The 13,041-nt window shown below is 45.8% G+C and overlaps 1 protein-coding gene across 8 annotated transcripts in view; it reads right to left on the minus strand.

Annotated features, from left to right (window-relative positions):
* EEF2K (eukaryotic elongation factor 2 kinase) overlaps nt 1-13,041 on the minus strand; it is a 64,912-nt gene that overhangs the window by 34,369 nt on the left and 17,502 nt on the right. For all 8 annotated transcript variants that reach the window (XR_012000606.1, XR_012000608.1, XR_012000607.1 and 5 more), the window contains exon 2: nt 12,044-12,365. Coding sequence is in view for 5 of the 8 variants with exons in the window: in XM_025983797.2 (XP_025839582.1) it covers nt 12,044-12,289 (246 nt within the window). In the remaining 3 variants the exon portion in view is untranslated. The remainder of the gene's footprint in view (nt 1-12,043; nt 12,366-13,041) is intronic.

Below are 13,041 nucleotides of genomic sequence, written 5' to 3' on the forward strand. Positions count from 1 at the left end.
AGCACCGGGCCAGAGCCTCCCATTCTGTTCTGCACCTTCCTTTTTCCCACTGAACACTGGGCCTTGGAGGTCTTTCTATGTCATATGTACAGGCAGGCTATACAACTGGCCCAATTTCCCTTCTACAGTTGTAAGGCATACAATATTATAAATGTGCCTTATGGTATTTCTCTAACCTTGGGCTGATGGCTATTTGGATTCTCTCTGATAATTACTAGTACAGGCAGTCAGTCCCAAAGTGAACACCCTCGTACCCAAATCCTCATGCAATTGTGCAAGATCTTGGTAGGACATATTTCTTGGAAGTGTAGTTGCTGGATCACATTTAAAATGTACAAATTTGGAGTTCTCCAAAAAATTTCTCCTAAATGACACTCCAACAGGCAGAGAACACATCACTTAATTTTTATTTTTTTTTTTTAATATTTCTTTATTTAGAAGAGAGAGAGAGCATGTGCACAAGTGTGGGGAGGGGCAGAGGGAGAGAATCTTCAAGCAGACACCCCACTGACCAGGGTCCCAACACAGGGCTGAATCCTAGGACTCCAAGGATCATGACCTGAGCCAAAACCAAGAGACAGGTGCTCAACCCACTGTGCCACCCAGGCGCCCCCAACACTTAAATTTTTATTTTATTTTATTTTATTTTATTTTATTTTATTTTATTTATTTTATTTTATTTTATTAAAGATTTTATTTATTCATGAGAGACACAGAGAGAGAGAGAGGTAGAAACACAGGCAGAGGGAGAAGCAGGCTCCATGCAGGGTGCCCAATGGGGGACTCGATCCCAGGTCTCCAGGATCACGCCCTGGGCCGAAGGCAGGTGCTAAACTGCTGAGCCACCCAGGGATCCCCAACACTTAAATTTTTAAACACAAACATGACATCATGAATTTACAAGTTAGCTGGAATAGCTAGGTCATTACTGACGTCATCAGTCACCTATGGTTCTCCACTGTTAGACTTCAAGCTTGTCACTGATTTTTCCCTGTTATTCCCTGCCACAGACATGTTTATAACTAAAACATTTCCTGAATCTCTGTGCTTAAAAAAAATGAAAAAGTACCAGTCTCCTCTCATATTCTGGCAGCTGTGAACAGCAGAGACAGACTCTGACCCCAGCCTGTCAAGGAACCTGCAGTGTTCTGAGCCTGCCCAAATGGGTGCTCTGTGCAGGACACATGGCTCTCCAGCTGCACTCTCTCAACCAGTGACTCAAACGCTCCCTGACTCCCCCATTCAGTGAGGAGTACCAAGAGAAATTACCTCCTGGCTGGAGGCTGTGGCTCCAACTGAAAACAATCAAGGAAAAAAGTATTTAAGAATTTGAGGGTGTGGTGTTTCACAGGATCAAAATTACTTTTACCAAACCCAGAAAAGAATCATGCTACTCCTTGTTGGCAACTGATGGGTTTAATGCAACTAACTCTTAAAGCACAAATATAAAAGGTCCTAGACGAAGATTTGTTCCCTGGACTTTGGTTTCCACCCACGGCTGTGTGAATCTCCATTTCCTTGTTTACAAAAGACAATGAAGAATGCTTTGACTACTAGTGGCCAAGTTTATTCCTGCCCCCACACCTGGGGTAGACCTGTTTCCCCCTTCCAGAAATAGTGGCTCGTTGAGGTTGCAATGCTCATTACAGTTCAACAGGCCTGTAATGAGCTGCAAATCATTGGTGTTCTATTTTACCCAACAGGTTAATAAAAACAGGTGTTTATGGAAGACTGAGAAGTAGGTACTTCCAGACATGGAGGGGCGTGGAAGCTGGTACTGTCACCTTTGACAGCCATCTGGCAGTGCTTTCACTGACTTGTGACGCAGTCATCCTGATCACCAACCCAGGTGTGCACAGGTGAGCAGTCCAAGGATGGGTCTGTGCTTACAATGCCAGACGAAACTCAGGCATTGCCAAAAACCTGCCTGTCCACAGGGGATGATTCCATATACTTGGTGTAGAAGTATCAGCCATTAAAAAGATCAAGGTGTGGGACACCTGGGTGGCTCAGCTGGTTAAGGATCCAACTCTTGGTTTCAGCTCAAGTCATGATCTCAGGGTCCTGCGATCAAGCCCACATCAGGCTCCATGCTCAGTGAGGAGTCTGCTTCTCCCTCTCCTTCTGCCCCTACCCCTTTACCACCACTCATGCTCTCTCTCTCAAATAAATAAATAAAATCTTTAAAAATAATAAAGATCCAAACTCAGTTGTTGGTGTGCTATCTTAAACAGAATGGGAGACCCAGGGGAGGCTCTCAAAAAGAAAATCATAACCCTGCCTAGAGAACAGAAAAACCCTTGGTTCTTCAAAGCCTGAGAGTACAAAACAAAAATAAATCCATAAATAGTAATAATAGTAACAACAAATTTCCTGTAATATGCCAGAAGTGAGGCCAGATGTTCGGGTCATGTCTTTGCCATTTCTTTGCAACATAGGATGTTACTGTTATTGGCGCTGTATTTATATCACTACTCTTACTACCAGCAACACAGCAATCAAGACCTCCGATCTTCTGTGGGGAAGAATCTGGAGGCTGCCTCCAATCTCCCTGAAACATCAGCTGTTGTTCTCCCAGTGGATGTTATAAAATGTTTTCTCCCATCATCCTTTCTGTAGACTCTAAGAAACTCGTAGCTCTATATCAGCCAGGCTTGCCCCTCCTGGCTCACAGTATAAGGGTTAATCTATATGCAAAGACACATAAAAGAAGCAGGAAGAACTGCGGAAGTTCCCTTGTTCACTAGGGAAGAGACCACAGTGCTGTGCGGCTGCCCCACTCTGGACCACGTGCAACTAGAGGTTTTAGGCAATTTCCATGAAACTCAGCATTGACTACTGCAGCAAAAAAAAAAAAAAAACTAGAAAGTGCCTAAGTATCCCCAACAAGAAGCAAACCTTACAGTGACTGTGCTATGGCCATACAATGGGCTGAAGGGGAGCCATTAAGAAAAAAGATAAACTAGATCCACATTTACTAATATGGAAAGATATGCACCATTTCTTGTTTGCCAAGAAAAACTGTGCTTACCAAGAGCATATAATACACATGATATTATTATTGTCATAAAAATCCCTATTTAGTCAAGTCTATATTTATAGTGAAATACAGAAAAGACTGAAATAGGGATGCCTGGGTGGCTCAGCGGTTAAGAGTCTGCCTTCAGCCCAGGGTATGATCCTGGGGTCCCAGGATCAAGTCCCACATCAGGCTTCCTGCATGGACCTGCTTCTCCCTCTGCCTAGTCTCTGCCTCTCTCTCTCTCTCTCTCTCTCTCTCTCTCTCATGAATAAACAAATAAAATCTTAAAAAAAAAAAGACTGAAATTAAATACACACTAGCACCTGAATAGCAATTATAGCTACACTCTCATCGTTTTCTACAAGGAACACGGATTACTTCTATAAGCAGCTGAATAAATTATTGCCAAGGAAACATAGCTAAAAGTCCTAAAGAAGTCTCTCTGTCAAAAAGAGTAGTTGTTTCTGGTGTCCTCCACCCAGTCGGGTTCAGAGCCACGGCTGGAGAGGGAAGGATGGGAAGGTTGGAAATAATAACCAGCAAAGGTGGTGGCACCTGGGTGGCTCAGTCGGTTAAGCATCTACCTTCGGTTCAGGTCACAATCCTGGGATCGAGCCCCACATTGGGCTCCCTGCTCAGTGGGAATCTGCTTCTCCCTCTCTCTCCACCCCTCTCCCCACATGTGTATGTATGCAGGCACTCTCTCTCTCCCTCTAATAAGCAAATAAAATCTTAAAAAAATAAGCAGTAAAGCAGTAACACTCCCCAGGGTGGCATAATGCCCTTGCCCCCAGGAAGCCCCTCCTGAGACAGAATCCTAGCTTGCACCTCTGAGGCTCACAGAGCAAGGTGGAAACTTGCCTATAGACCTGCAGCAACCAGGAACTGCAGACCCAGAACTCAGACCAAGGCCATCAAGCCCCACTTCCCTGCTCTTTTGCAAAAGGAGAACCCAGCAGAAAGTATGACCACATGACCCAGCAATGCATTCCCAAGTATCTACCCAAGAGAAATGAACACGTGTCCACATGACTCGTATATCATTATTTGCAAAAGCCAAAAGGGAGAAACAAACCAAATGCAGTGCAACTGATGAATAAAATGTGGTCCATCCATACAACAGGGTAGTATTCAGCAATGAAACACATTTGCTTCTGTGTGGATGAACCTTGAAAACACTGTACTAAGTGAAAGAAGCCAGACGTAAAAGACCCCACGTTATATAATCCTATTTATATGAAATGTCCACAACAGGCAAATCCATAGAGATTGAAAGTAGATTAGTGGTTGCCATGAGCTGGGTGAAATGGATCCATATATGGGGGGTGCTGTGGCTAAGAGGTGTGGGGTTTCCTTTTAGGGCTAATGAAAATGGGCTAAAATTGATTGTGGTGATATGGATGTATAATTGTGTAAATATACTTAAAGTTGCTACACTGGATATTTTATTTATTTTTAAAGATTTTATTTATTTGAGAGAGAGATAGGGAGAGAGAGCACAGGTGGGAGGCAGGGAAGAGAAGCAGGCTCCCCACTGAGCAGGGAGCCTGACACGTGGGCTCGATCCCAGGACCTTGGAATCACAACCCAATCTGAAAGCAGATGCTTAACTGAATGAGCTACACAGATGCCCCTGCACTGGACATTTTAAATGGGTAAATTGTATGTTAGACGAATTATATTGCAATGAAGCTGCTAAAAAACATTTGCAAAGTAAAATTTAAAAAGGGGGCCCCCATATCCTAGCATATTTCCACACAGGATTTGAGCATTTTATTTTTAATATTTTATTTATGAAAGAGAGCGAGTGAGCAAGCATGAGGTAGGGGAGGGGCAGGTGGAGAGGGAGAAGCCGACTCCCTGCTGTTCAAGCTCCATCCCAGAACCCAGAAATCATAACCTGAGCCAAAGGTTAACCATCTGAGCTACCCAGGCACTTTGGAATTGAGCATTTTAGCACATGCACAGGCTTCAGACAGAGGAGTCCCTGCAGTCGGGCTTGTGTCCCCTCTTGTTTTTTAGATACCAGGTCACCGGGTGGCCTCCTGCCCACTGCCAGTGTCACCCTCTTTTTCCTTCATCTGCCCAGCAGGCCCTCAACTTCTGGAGGTCCTAAGCTTTCTGGATGCTAGATGCCTAAGCTTCCCTGTCAGATTCTGCATTCCCAAAGCAGTGGGCAGAGCCCCAAGTCATAGAGCTTCCTGTGGCCACTGGGCAGGGACAGAAGCCCAGTGCCGCCAGGGTGGGGCTTCCTGGGGCTCTGGTGGACAGGGATGTCTCTCTTCCCAGTGAGTCATCAGACACTGGCATCTCAGTCTCATTCTGGGGTAATTGCTGTCCTTTGAGCAAGCTGTTAGAGTCACCCTTGGTGGACTGAAAATCTAAGTATAATCACCAAAATCTTCTGACAGGGGACAAGGGCATAGGAAGTAGTAACAACCTCTTTGAAGAGTAGTTGGCACTGGCCAGCCAAGTTCTAAATGTCTGGCTCCAGCCATTCCACCTCTGGGGATTTATCTGGCAGGTGTACTCCTGCATGGGCACAGGGACATATGGACAGAAATGTTTATGGAAGAGCTGTCTGTGGTAGCAAAGGACTGGAAACGACCTTCATACCCATCCATGAGGGATGGGCTCAATACAAAATGGGGCTTGCAGACGATATTAAGCCCTCAAGATACAACAAAATAAGCTGCAGCACACTGCAGTCACAAGAAGGGTCAAGTGATTAAGATCTCAGAGCATCAGGTTTACTCTCTACAGCCTTCCTCACAGGACTGCTATATAGCTCAAACGAGCAAAGTGTGCAGAGCAGTGCCCGTCCTTCCCATAGTGGCTGTTACGTAAGTGCTAGCTGATGGCAGCTCATCTGTGCCAATATGGGAAGACAGCCACCAGAGTGCAAAACAGGTTTAATAGTCAACTAACATTTCCGTAAAAGAAGAAAAAGGGAGGGTCATATACATGTACATGCTTATATATGCAAGGAACATTTCTGGAAGGACATACCCCAGGGAAACAGGGATCAGAGGAGTAAGGCTTACTTATCACTATTCCTTGGATATAACTCAAATTATTTTTACCCTGTATACATATTTAAGTATTATGAAATATATATGCATTTTAAAGTCTGCTTAGAGGGATCCCTGGGTGGCGCAGCGGTTTGGCGCCTGCCTTTGGCTCAGGGCGCGATCCTGGAGACCCGGGATCGAATCCCACATCGGGCTCCCAGTGCATGGAGCCTGCTTCTCCCTCCGCCTGTGTCTCTGCCTCTCTCTCTCTCTCTCTCTGTGACTATCATAAATAAATAAAAAAATTAAAAAAAAAAAAAAAGTCTGCTTAGATATACATATACGGAGATTTATTACAGCACTGTCTGTAAAGAAAAGAAAGGAGGAAACAATCAAAGTGTCTCCCAAGAGGGGAGCTGGCTAAAAAAATTCATGTACATCATGTGCCAGAATATAGTTCACTCTAAAAATACAAGAGAAAATACAAGAGGCGAGGGGTGTCTGAGTGGCTCAGCCGGTTAAGTATCTGACTCTTGATTGTGGCTCAGGTCATGACCTCAGGATGGTGAGATGGAGCCTTGTGTCCGGCTCTGCATTCAGTGAGGAGTCTGCTTGGGATTCTCTCCCTCTCCCTTTACTCCCCTCCTCTCTCTAAATAAACTTTAAAAAAAATAATAAAAATAAAAATGGTGAGAGGGGCGCCTGGGGGGCTCAGTCAGTTAAGCATCTGCCGTTGGCTCAGGTCATGATCCCAGGGTTCTGGGATCAAGCCCCACATCGGGTTCCCTGCTCAGTGGGGAGCCTACTTCTCCCTCTCCCTCTGCTGCTCCCCATGCTTGTGCGCACTCTCTCTGACAATAAATAAAATCTTTTTTAAAAATTAAAAAAATAAATAAAAGAGGAAGGTAGGAAAGGAGAGGTGATCTATATATGCTGATACGGAATGATCCCCGAGATAAACCCAGACCAGGAAAACAGTTTTTAAAAATAAAATTTCACGTTTTAATATATGCTCATTCTAGGCAATGAAAAAATGACAGAGGAGTAGAAAAGGAATATGATTGTTCTAGATCCTGTCCAAAGACAATCCCTTTTGGTGCATTGATATACTTCTTTACCGGGTTTTTGGTTGTGTATGTGTGTGCATGCACGTGTGTGTTTTACAAAGCTATAACTGTACTCTATATTCTACCATTTGAATTTAACTCCAGAGCAGAAGCACTTTACAACTTTTCCACATTATTGTAAACTATAAACATCCTCGCTTAGCTGTCTGACATTCAAGACAGCGGTGAAGGACTCTGCCACTATTCCCCAGGGAAGTAGGAGGAAGGCCTTGACAGTGACAGAACTGGACTGTTCACAATACATGCCCGGTACCTGCCAGGGTGGTGCCTCTTTGGAGGAACTCGAGGTGGCCACTTTGGTTGAACCACCCAGGTTGCCATGTCGACAGTAAACAAAAAAACACTTGAGCTTTGTGGAGGAGCACCAGGGAGAGGGAGGTTTGGAAAACTGAGCTGCTGTCCCCCTCTGAAGCTGCCACAGGCAATAGGAACCCCACAGAGCCGGCCTTTGGTTACCTAGGACGGTGGGCAATGAAGAGAGGCACGTCTGGTCCATAACTGGTCATTCTACAAGTACAGGGGATGGGAAGAGCCATCAGTTCCCAGCCTTGCAGGCCGCCGCTGAGTCAGAGGATGACAGATGTCCCAGGGGATGCACAAGAGATAGCCAGGGCAGGGTGTCTTAAAACCACATCCTGAGGGAGCCGGGACAATCATTTTAACAGACCAGACTGAGACATCGGTTTAAAGAGGTTGCAGGCAGAGGCGTGAAAAGGGAAACCTATTCTAGGAACAAGGAGCAGTGTGGGGTGAACAGAGCCTAGAAGGGTCCCTGGGGACCACGAGTGCTCCCATCCTCGGTGAGAATTTTGAACTATGCCTTGTAGAAATTTTGAGGAGGGGCAATTTATTGATTTGTTTGGCAGAGGGGAGGTTACCTGGCTGTTTTGTTTTATTTTTCTTCTTCTACAAGTCCTTTTCTGCACACAATATGTATATGTAGTTAAAAATTCCTGAATGTTCAAAAATATATATAACGTGGATAAAGTCCCCCATAACAGCACCCTCTCCCCCAAAGAGAATCACTGTTAACTCTTGGGTACAAATTCCTCCATCAGTTTTTGCTATGTAGAAGCTAAGATGTGTGTATATATTTTTTTTGATAAATGTGGGACTGTATTGTATTTCAACTTGTTTTTTTACGTACCAGTATATAAAAGTAAAAATAGCTAACATTGTTTATTCTAATTATGTCCATATTGCCCTATGGCTTTTCATGGATCTTCCCTCCTCCCCCGCCCAAATACACATACACACACACACACACACACACACACACACACACACACCATGGCACTGTTTTCAAGTCAAATCACATGAAAACATCATCTTTGTTTTAATGTAAATACAGTATCCTCTTGGGATCCCTGGGTGGCGCAGCGGTTTGGCGCCTGCCTTTGGCCCAGGGCACGATCCTGGAGACCCGGGATTGAATCCCACGTCAGGCTCCCAGTGCTTGGAGCCTGCTTCTCCCTCTGCCTATGTCTCTGCCTCTCTCTCTCTCTCTCTCTCTGTGACTATCATAAATAAATAAAATTAAAAAAAAAATACAGTATCCTCTTAAGACCATAGTTCATAATTTAAATAAGCACATTTGAGCTACTGCCATTTTTTCTTTATTATAAACAGTATCTTTGCATATGTAAATTTGGACGCTGATATAAATACCTCTGTACCAGTTCTAAACTGAGGTGGGTACCCCCTCGTGTGGGCTTTGCAAATACATGGCAGGGAACATTTTAGGTTTCCATAAAAACAGAGGAGAGGGGATCCTTAAGTGGCTCAGCCGTTTAGTGCCTGCCTTTGGCCCAGGGCGCGATCCTGGAGTCCCGGGATCGAGTCCCACGTCGGGCTCCCGGCATGGAGCCTGCTTCTCCCTCCTCCTGTGTCTCTGCCTCTCTCTCTCTGTCTATCATGAATAAATAAATAAATAAATCTTTAAAAAAAAACAGGGGAGAATAGTAGTACTTATTGGGTGGGAGGCAGACATGCTGAATATCCTACAATATATGGGACAGTCCCACCCAATAAAGAACTGTCCCTCCCCAAATGCCTATAGTACTTCCAGTGGGAACACTTTGGCTGAGGACGATTCTCTGGAGATCTGCTATCTCCAGATGCCATAGGAACTGTATTTTTTATTTTAATAACTATTGTCAAATGGCCCACAGGGGTTTATGTTTTATATGAATGTTATCCTTTAGCAAGAGGGCACCCAAAGTGAGTTCAGCATTCCTCCATCCCCTCCTTGATTATTTTTTTTAATAATTTTGTTTTTTTTTAAGACTTTATATATTTATGAGAGACAGAGAGAGAGGGGGGCAGAAACAAAGGCAGAGGGAGAAGCAGGCTCCATGGAAGGAGCCTGATGTGGGACTCGATCCCAGGACCCCGGGATCACACCCTGAGCCAAAGGCAGATGCTTAACCGCTGAGCCACCCAGGTGTCCCTCCCCTCCCTGATTCTGAATAAAACACCTACTGTGTGCAGAGCATGGCCCCAGCCCTGGCACTAGGGATGAGAGATAAAGAGGCCACAGTGTCCTGCCCTTGTGAGGCTCACATCCTCAAGCCACAGGTGCAGACAAACCTCCATTCAATGGCAGACTCAGTCTGCACTTCATTTTTTTTTTTTAATTTTTATTTATTTATGATAGTCATAGAGAGAGAGAGAGAGGCAGAGACACAGGCAGAGGGAGAAGCAGGCTCCATGCACCGGGAGCCCGATGTGGGATTCGATCCCGGGTCTCCAGGATCGCGCCCTGGGCCAAAGGCAGGCGCCAAACCGCTGCGCCACCCAGGGATCCCTGCACTTCCTTTAAAGGCTTCACTGTGGTCACATTTTGTGGTCAGGGGCTGGCCATCCGTACCTGAGACTCTTTAGCTCCTGGGCCCTCTCAATGTCTTCCAAAAAGCCCCCACCAGGCTCACGGTTTATCTGGACAGGAAGCTATGAGGTCTGACCCCCCAACTAGGAGGCCACCAGGATCCTCCTTCCCTGGAAGCAGTCCCTCTTCTGGGACACCGCCCCCCACTCCCTCAATCTCATGGCCTGGGTCAGAAATGACTGGGTCAGACAGAGAATGCCTGACCCAGGCTGGGCCAACCAGATATTCACCCCCAGCGACTGGGTTGGAGGGGGTCAAATCTGTCTTTGCATGTGGCTCCAAATGTAATAAGGGGGCACTGGGGCAGTAGGGGTCCACTTTCCTGCTAGCGAGACTGAGGCAGAGAAGAATGAAGGACAGGTAAAGAGAGACAGTCCTCCTGCCTTCCGGTTCCTAGACTCATCCCCTGAGAGACCAGACACAGTTTCTTCCCCTGGGTCTCAAGAAACATTCCTGGACTGTTATAATAAATACCACTTCTTCCCTTGAGCTGGTGTGAGCTGGTGTCTGTTTCTTGAGCCCTCCAACCCTGAGCCCTCTGCTGGCACCTGGGTGCCCTCAAACCAGGTACAGGATATCTCAGGGATCTCTGTCTCCCCAAGCTTCCCTGGCCCACAGCAAACAGACCGAAGCACTGGGCTGCTCCCCAGTCCTTCCCACACTGCCCTCCATGGGGGCTGAGTGTGAGTTTCGGAGGCTGGCTGAGGTCGGCAAAGTGGGGCAAGCCACAAGCTGACCCTGCAGGGGCCCCCAATCTCAGAGGGGACCCACCAGGCTGTTTCTAGAGCCGCCTGCCCCACAGGGACTTCAGTTAGAACTCCAGCCCCGACAGGAAGTAAATACCCAACTGTCCAAGAACTAGAATTATTAATTTTCTAAAAACAGATTGATTCTGAAGTTAGAGAAGAATGGTTCCAATTCCAAATCCCAAAGCGGTGATGCACATTTTGCTTACAGAACAGATACCTTCTGTTGGTGGGCATTAAATTAAATCAGGATAACATTGTTGCATTCAAAATTTTTTCAGGGTGTCTGACTCTTGATCTCGGGGTTATGAGTTTGAGCCCATGTTGGGCAAAGAGATTACTAAACTAAATAAATGAAATTTTTTCATCACCAGTTATTATATAAAAGCCCAGTAATGTTCATCTTTCCTTCTCTCCTTTATACCAGCTTTATCGTGGTAGGAACACAAATCCCTAACAAAATAAGTACCCTTTCCTCAACCCAGAAGGATGTCCAACTCCAAGCAGTGTTATTTTTTAATTACGTCCCTGGACCCACACGCACATACATCAGGGGGGAAATACAAATATTTACGTGATTAGAACTCAGATGTCGACAACCAACTAGGTCATCACATTTACATATGTGAACATGTGTGAGTATAAGTTCCAAAAAATAAGATCTTTACAATTTTCAGTGCTCTCCAATATTTCCTAACCTATTCTGTTCTGTTGCATTTTTTTTAGAAGTCAATGTTTTCAAAACCCAGTGGTGGGTCCTGAGCAGCTATTTCAAAAACACCACTCTAGGGGCACCTGGGTGGTTCAGGCAGTTAAGCATTTGCCTTGGGTTCAGGTCATGATCTCGGGGTCATGGGATCAAGTTCCAGGTACTGGGACTGAGTCCAGCATCGGGCTCCCTGCTCTGCGAGGAGTCTCCTCCCTCTGCCTGCCACTCCCCCTTGCTTGTGCTCTTTTTTTTAATAATTTTTTTAAAAAATTTTTTTGTTTTTTTGCTTGTGCTCTCTTGCTCTCTGACAAATAAATAAATAAAATCTTTAAAAAATCGTTAAAAAAACAAAACAAAACACCACTCTAAAGTAATGAAACTTGTTTTAAGCCAACAAAATCCTCCCCATTTAATAGGCATATCCCCCAATCTGGGATTTAGAGTGATGTCCACTGTTGGGGGCAAGACCCCAACCATTGTTCCCCCAACTCCCCATCTCTTGCAGCAGGCGGGCTGGGGTGGGATGGGTTGGTCCACTCACCTTAAAATGGAAGGAGCTTGCCGGGGACCCACTGGAGCCATACTGCTCACTCTTTGTTAGGTTGCTGTAGTAGTTATTAACCTTGGAATTGACATCCTGATGTGACCTGGGGTCATCAGTGATGGGGCAGATGAAGTAACCTTCCTCATCGTCGCTGTCTGCCTCAGACTCACCGTCGTGACCAGCCTGGGAGGTCTGGCCACCATCAACACCTTCCAGGCGGAAAATGAGGTCTTCATCTGCCATGTTCCCAGGAGGCCCGTGTTACCCAAGCTGTGGGCAGTACAGCCAGAATTGCAGGGCAAATGCAGCGCTGTGGGTCCTACAAGAGAAGCAAGACAATGGATGCTGAAGCCCAGGGAAAGGGGGGGGGGGGGCGAGCTCACTGTGCACCTCACCCTGAATGGCCCTGGTGACAAAAAGAGCTGGCATCCTCGGAGTGAAAAGTACAGCTATCTTTTGGGGAGGCACTTGGCACGCAGCATCTAGAACATTTTAAATGTACAAACCCGTCGACCCAGTAATTCCACTTTGAAGAACTCAGTGTTTGAAATAAGGCAGGGAAAATAAATGCTTCTTAAGCAACTGGGGTGATCTTTTTAGAATACGGAGTAGATAAAGTCATTCCGCTGCTTAACACCCTCCTGCAGCTTCTCTCCACATTATTAATAAAATGCAAATGGCTTGTAAGGCCAAAAAGCCAGCCTTGGTCTGGTTCCTGCCCACTTCTCCTCTGGCCTTGGCAGCTCTCCAGGCCCCCTGGCTTGCTTTCTGTTTGGGGAGCAGAGGGAACCAGCCCATTTCCACCCCAGGGTTTTGTATTTGCTATTCCCTGTGACTGGAACAATCTCCCTAACCTTCCAACAGTGGGTTCTTTCTCATCAGTTGGATCCTGGCTCAAAAGTTCCCTCTTAGAAAAATCTTCTCTGGCTCCTGAATTCAAAGAATTCCTCCCAAATGCACATCTAGGCACTCCCTAGCACATCTCTCTGTTTTAT

Source organism: Vulpes vulpes, chromosome 3, assembly GCF_048418805.1.
Source record: "Vulpes vulpes isolate BD-2025 chromosome 3, VulVul3, whole genome shotgun sequence".
NCBI classification, from domain to species: domain Eukaryota; kingdom Metazoa; phylum Chordata; class Mammalia; order Carnivora; family Canidae; genus Vulpes; species Vulpes vulpes.